General features: G+C 52.9%; 1 protein-coding gene across 1 annotated transcript in view; it reads right to left on the minus strand.

Annotated features, from left to right (window-relative positions):
- Spns1 (sphingolipid transporter 1 (putative)) overlaps nucleotides 1-1,640 on the minus strand; it is an 8,038-nt gene extending 6,398 nt beyond the window's left edge. The window contains exons 1-2 of the mRNA XM_013347974.2: nucleotides 1,062-1,640; nucleotides 902-967 (exon numbers count right to left, since the gene is read on the minus strand). Of these exons, the coding sequence (XP_013203428.1) occupies nucleotides 902-967; nucleotides 1,062-1,302 (307 nt within the window). The 5' untranslated portion in view covers nucleotides 1,303-1,640. The remainder of the gene's footprint in view (nucleotides 1-901; nucleotides 968-1,061) is intronic.
- Between the last annotated feature and the right edge of the window lie 1,076 nt (nucleotides 1,641-2,716).

The raw sequence follows: 2,716 nt of genomic DNA on the forward strand, positions 1-2,716 counted from the left end.
CCAGACTATCATACATCCTGACCAGACTATCATACATCCTGACCCAGACTATCATACATCCTGACCAGACTATCATACATCCCAACCCAGACTATCATACATCCGGACCCAGACTATCATACATCCTGATCCAGGCACATACCAGACTATCAGACATCCTGACCCCATTTTCCTTTCTTTTTTTCCCTCGGGGCGGGGGAAGCTCACTATATACACAGGCTGCAGTGAGCTCACAGGGGTTCTCAGGCCTTTGCAGAGTTCCCAAGTGCAGGGATTAAAGGCGTGCACCACCACACCTGCTCTAGGCTTTCTTTCACACTCATCCATCTGAAATTATCACGTTTTAATCAATCCCCTCAGGCACAGGAGGACGTCAGCTCCTGTAGGGGCCACAACTGGGAGTCTCCCATTTAATTCACAACCTAGCACAAAGCAGGTGTTCAAGTCACCTGTGCTGAACAAACAGTGGGCAAATGAAGCCAGCTTCTCCTCTAACTCACCACCACCTTGACCTAAGACTTCATTCTCACTTCCCCACACTAAGGAAGGAAGGAAGGAAAGAAAGAAGGAAATGAAGACTTCCTGCACAGCAAGAACTCTTGCTATTATTTACTGGTGCCTACTATGTACCATGCATGGCATTTCTTAGTCCTCACAGCTGTCCAAAGAATTAGCCCATTTTATTACTGGCTTGGAGCTTAGAGAAGGTGAGCGTGTTGCCTCCCATCCATCACACAGTAAGTAGCTGGCTGGCTCCCTCGGTCCCAGCTCAACTAGAGCAGTCAAGGTCATTGCCTCCAAGAGCTCTGGCCAATAAGCTCTAACTAGGCAAACCTGCAAGTACGTAACCCAGCCGAGGCAGCAAAAGGCGAGTGGTTGTGTGAGCAGGACCCTCACTCACCAGTCTGGATGAGGCCAGAACTGCTATCTCCGATGCTGAAGAACTGCTCGATGTCTGGAAGAACGCCTGGAAAGAATAAATATCTCAGGATGAGCACGGAGAGGAGACCCCATCCTGGAGAACTGCTCCCAGGTCCCTTCTTCCGAATGACAGTGCATACCAGCCACGGTGAAGCGGTCCATGTAGTTCAGGAGGTTGATGTAACACAGCACAGCCACTATGAGGGCCGAATGGCCCTGAGACAAACCAGTGATACGCTGCAGGCCCTCGCGGTCCGGGATCTCGGGCTCCCCGGACTTAGGATTACCCATGGGCCCTCGCATTCCCGGGTGGCCAGGCGCTGGCCCGTCATCTGGGTCATCAGCTTGGCTGAGGAACGGCGCCGTGTCGGACCCTGCCATGGTTCCAGGAGAATACAACCGCCCACGCTCCGGTCCCACCTCCGAAGGAAGGAGGTTGGCGAAAGGACGGCGAGGAGGGTAGCCCACGGCCGGCTAGGAGCGTGCTCCGATGCACAGAGCAAAACTGTGGAAAGCCCGGGGCTTCGTCATTCCCTCTGGTCCCGATAGAGGAGAGGATGCGTGAGACGCAGGTGACGTTGGGAACAGGAGTGAGAAGACCAGGACTCAGTCGCCCTTCCCACGCTGATGCTCTCCTCACCCCGGGAAGGAGCGAGCCACACTTGCTGTCTCTCAGTCCCGGAGCTGCACCACGGCCGCCGCCATGTTACCCCAGAGCAGGTCATGTGACACCGGAGCCAGACCGGAGAAAGTCACCCGGTGCAAGGATTAAGCACGTGACGCGTCACCGACTACGGAAGCCTCCAAGACTTTTTGAGCTCCTACACACAGCCAAGTACCATAGCAACCTGACGCTTGTTCCCACTTTCACTAGAAGTCTCTAGGAGGCATCGCAAGTTGGCAAAGCCTTAGATGGAATGCCCATTTATCCTGTTTCTTGTCATCACACAAGATAGATCATAAAGGTTTGGAAATAATACATCTCTATAGATGCTAATGAGAAGAAGTGGCCGGGCGGTGGTGGCGCACGCCTTTAATCCCAGCACTCGGGAGGCAGAGGCAGGCAGATCTCTGTGAGTTCGAGACCAGCCTGGTCTACAAGAGCTAGTTCCAGTACAGGCTCCAAAGCTACAGCGAAACCCTGTCTCAAAAAGCAAAGAAAGAATCAAGGGGGGGGGGGGGTCTGTCATGGAGACATAATGAAGATGAAGCGCTTCCAGCCTGCTTGGGACCCCAGGTGCCATCCCAAACATCACAGAGCAAAGTATGAAGTCAGGGGCAGAGCACCTGCCCAGCCTGAGTGAGGGCCTGGTTTCCATCCTCCGTATAAAAAGGAGCAGGGCTGACACATTATTTCTGGCTCACTCACTGAGATGGTGGCAGTGGGGTTCCCTGAGCAAACTTTTGGGAGGAAACAACTGCGTGTGAGATCATGAACGGCGGGCTAGATGTTTGTTGAAAAGAACAAGCCAGTGTTTGCCAAGAACTTACAGACTGGTGGGAAAGCACGAAACAGACCACCAAATAGAAGTAGAGGAAGCTACAGGTACAGCCTTGAGTCACGCTAAGGTGGGACGGAAACGTGAAGTGGCCTTGGCTGGGCGGTGGTGGCGCGTGCCTTTAACACTAAAGGAATGTGGAGGCGGGCAAATCTCTGTGAGTTCAAGGCCAGTCTGGTCTACAAAGCAGATGCCAGAACTGTTACATAGAGAAACCTTGTCTTGAAAAACTACACACACACACACACACACAGACACAATGAGGTGGCCAGCTCTTCAGGTGCTCTAAAAAGAAC

This window comes from Microtus ochrogaster, chromosome 8 (assembly GCF_000317375.1).
Source record: "Microtus ochrogaster isolate Prairie Vole_2 chromosome 8, MicOch1.0, whole genome shotgun sequence".
NCBI lineage: Eukaryota > Metazoa > Chordata > Mammalia > Rodentia > Cricetidae > Microtus > Microtus ochrogaster.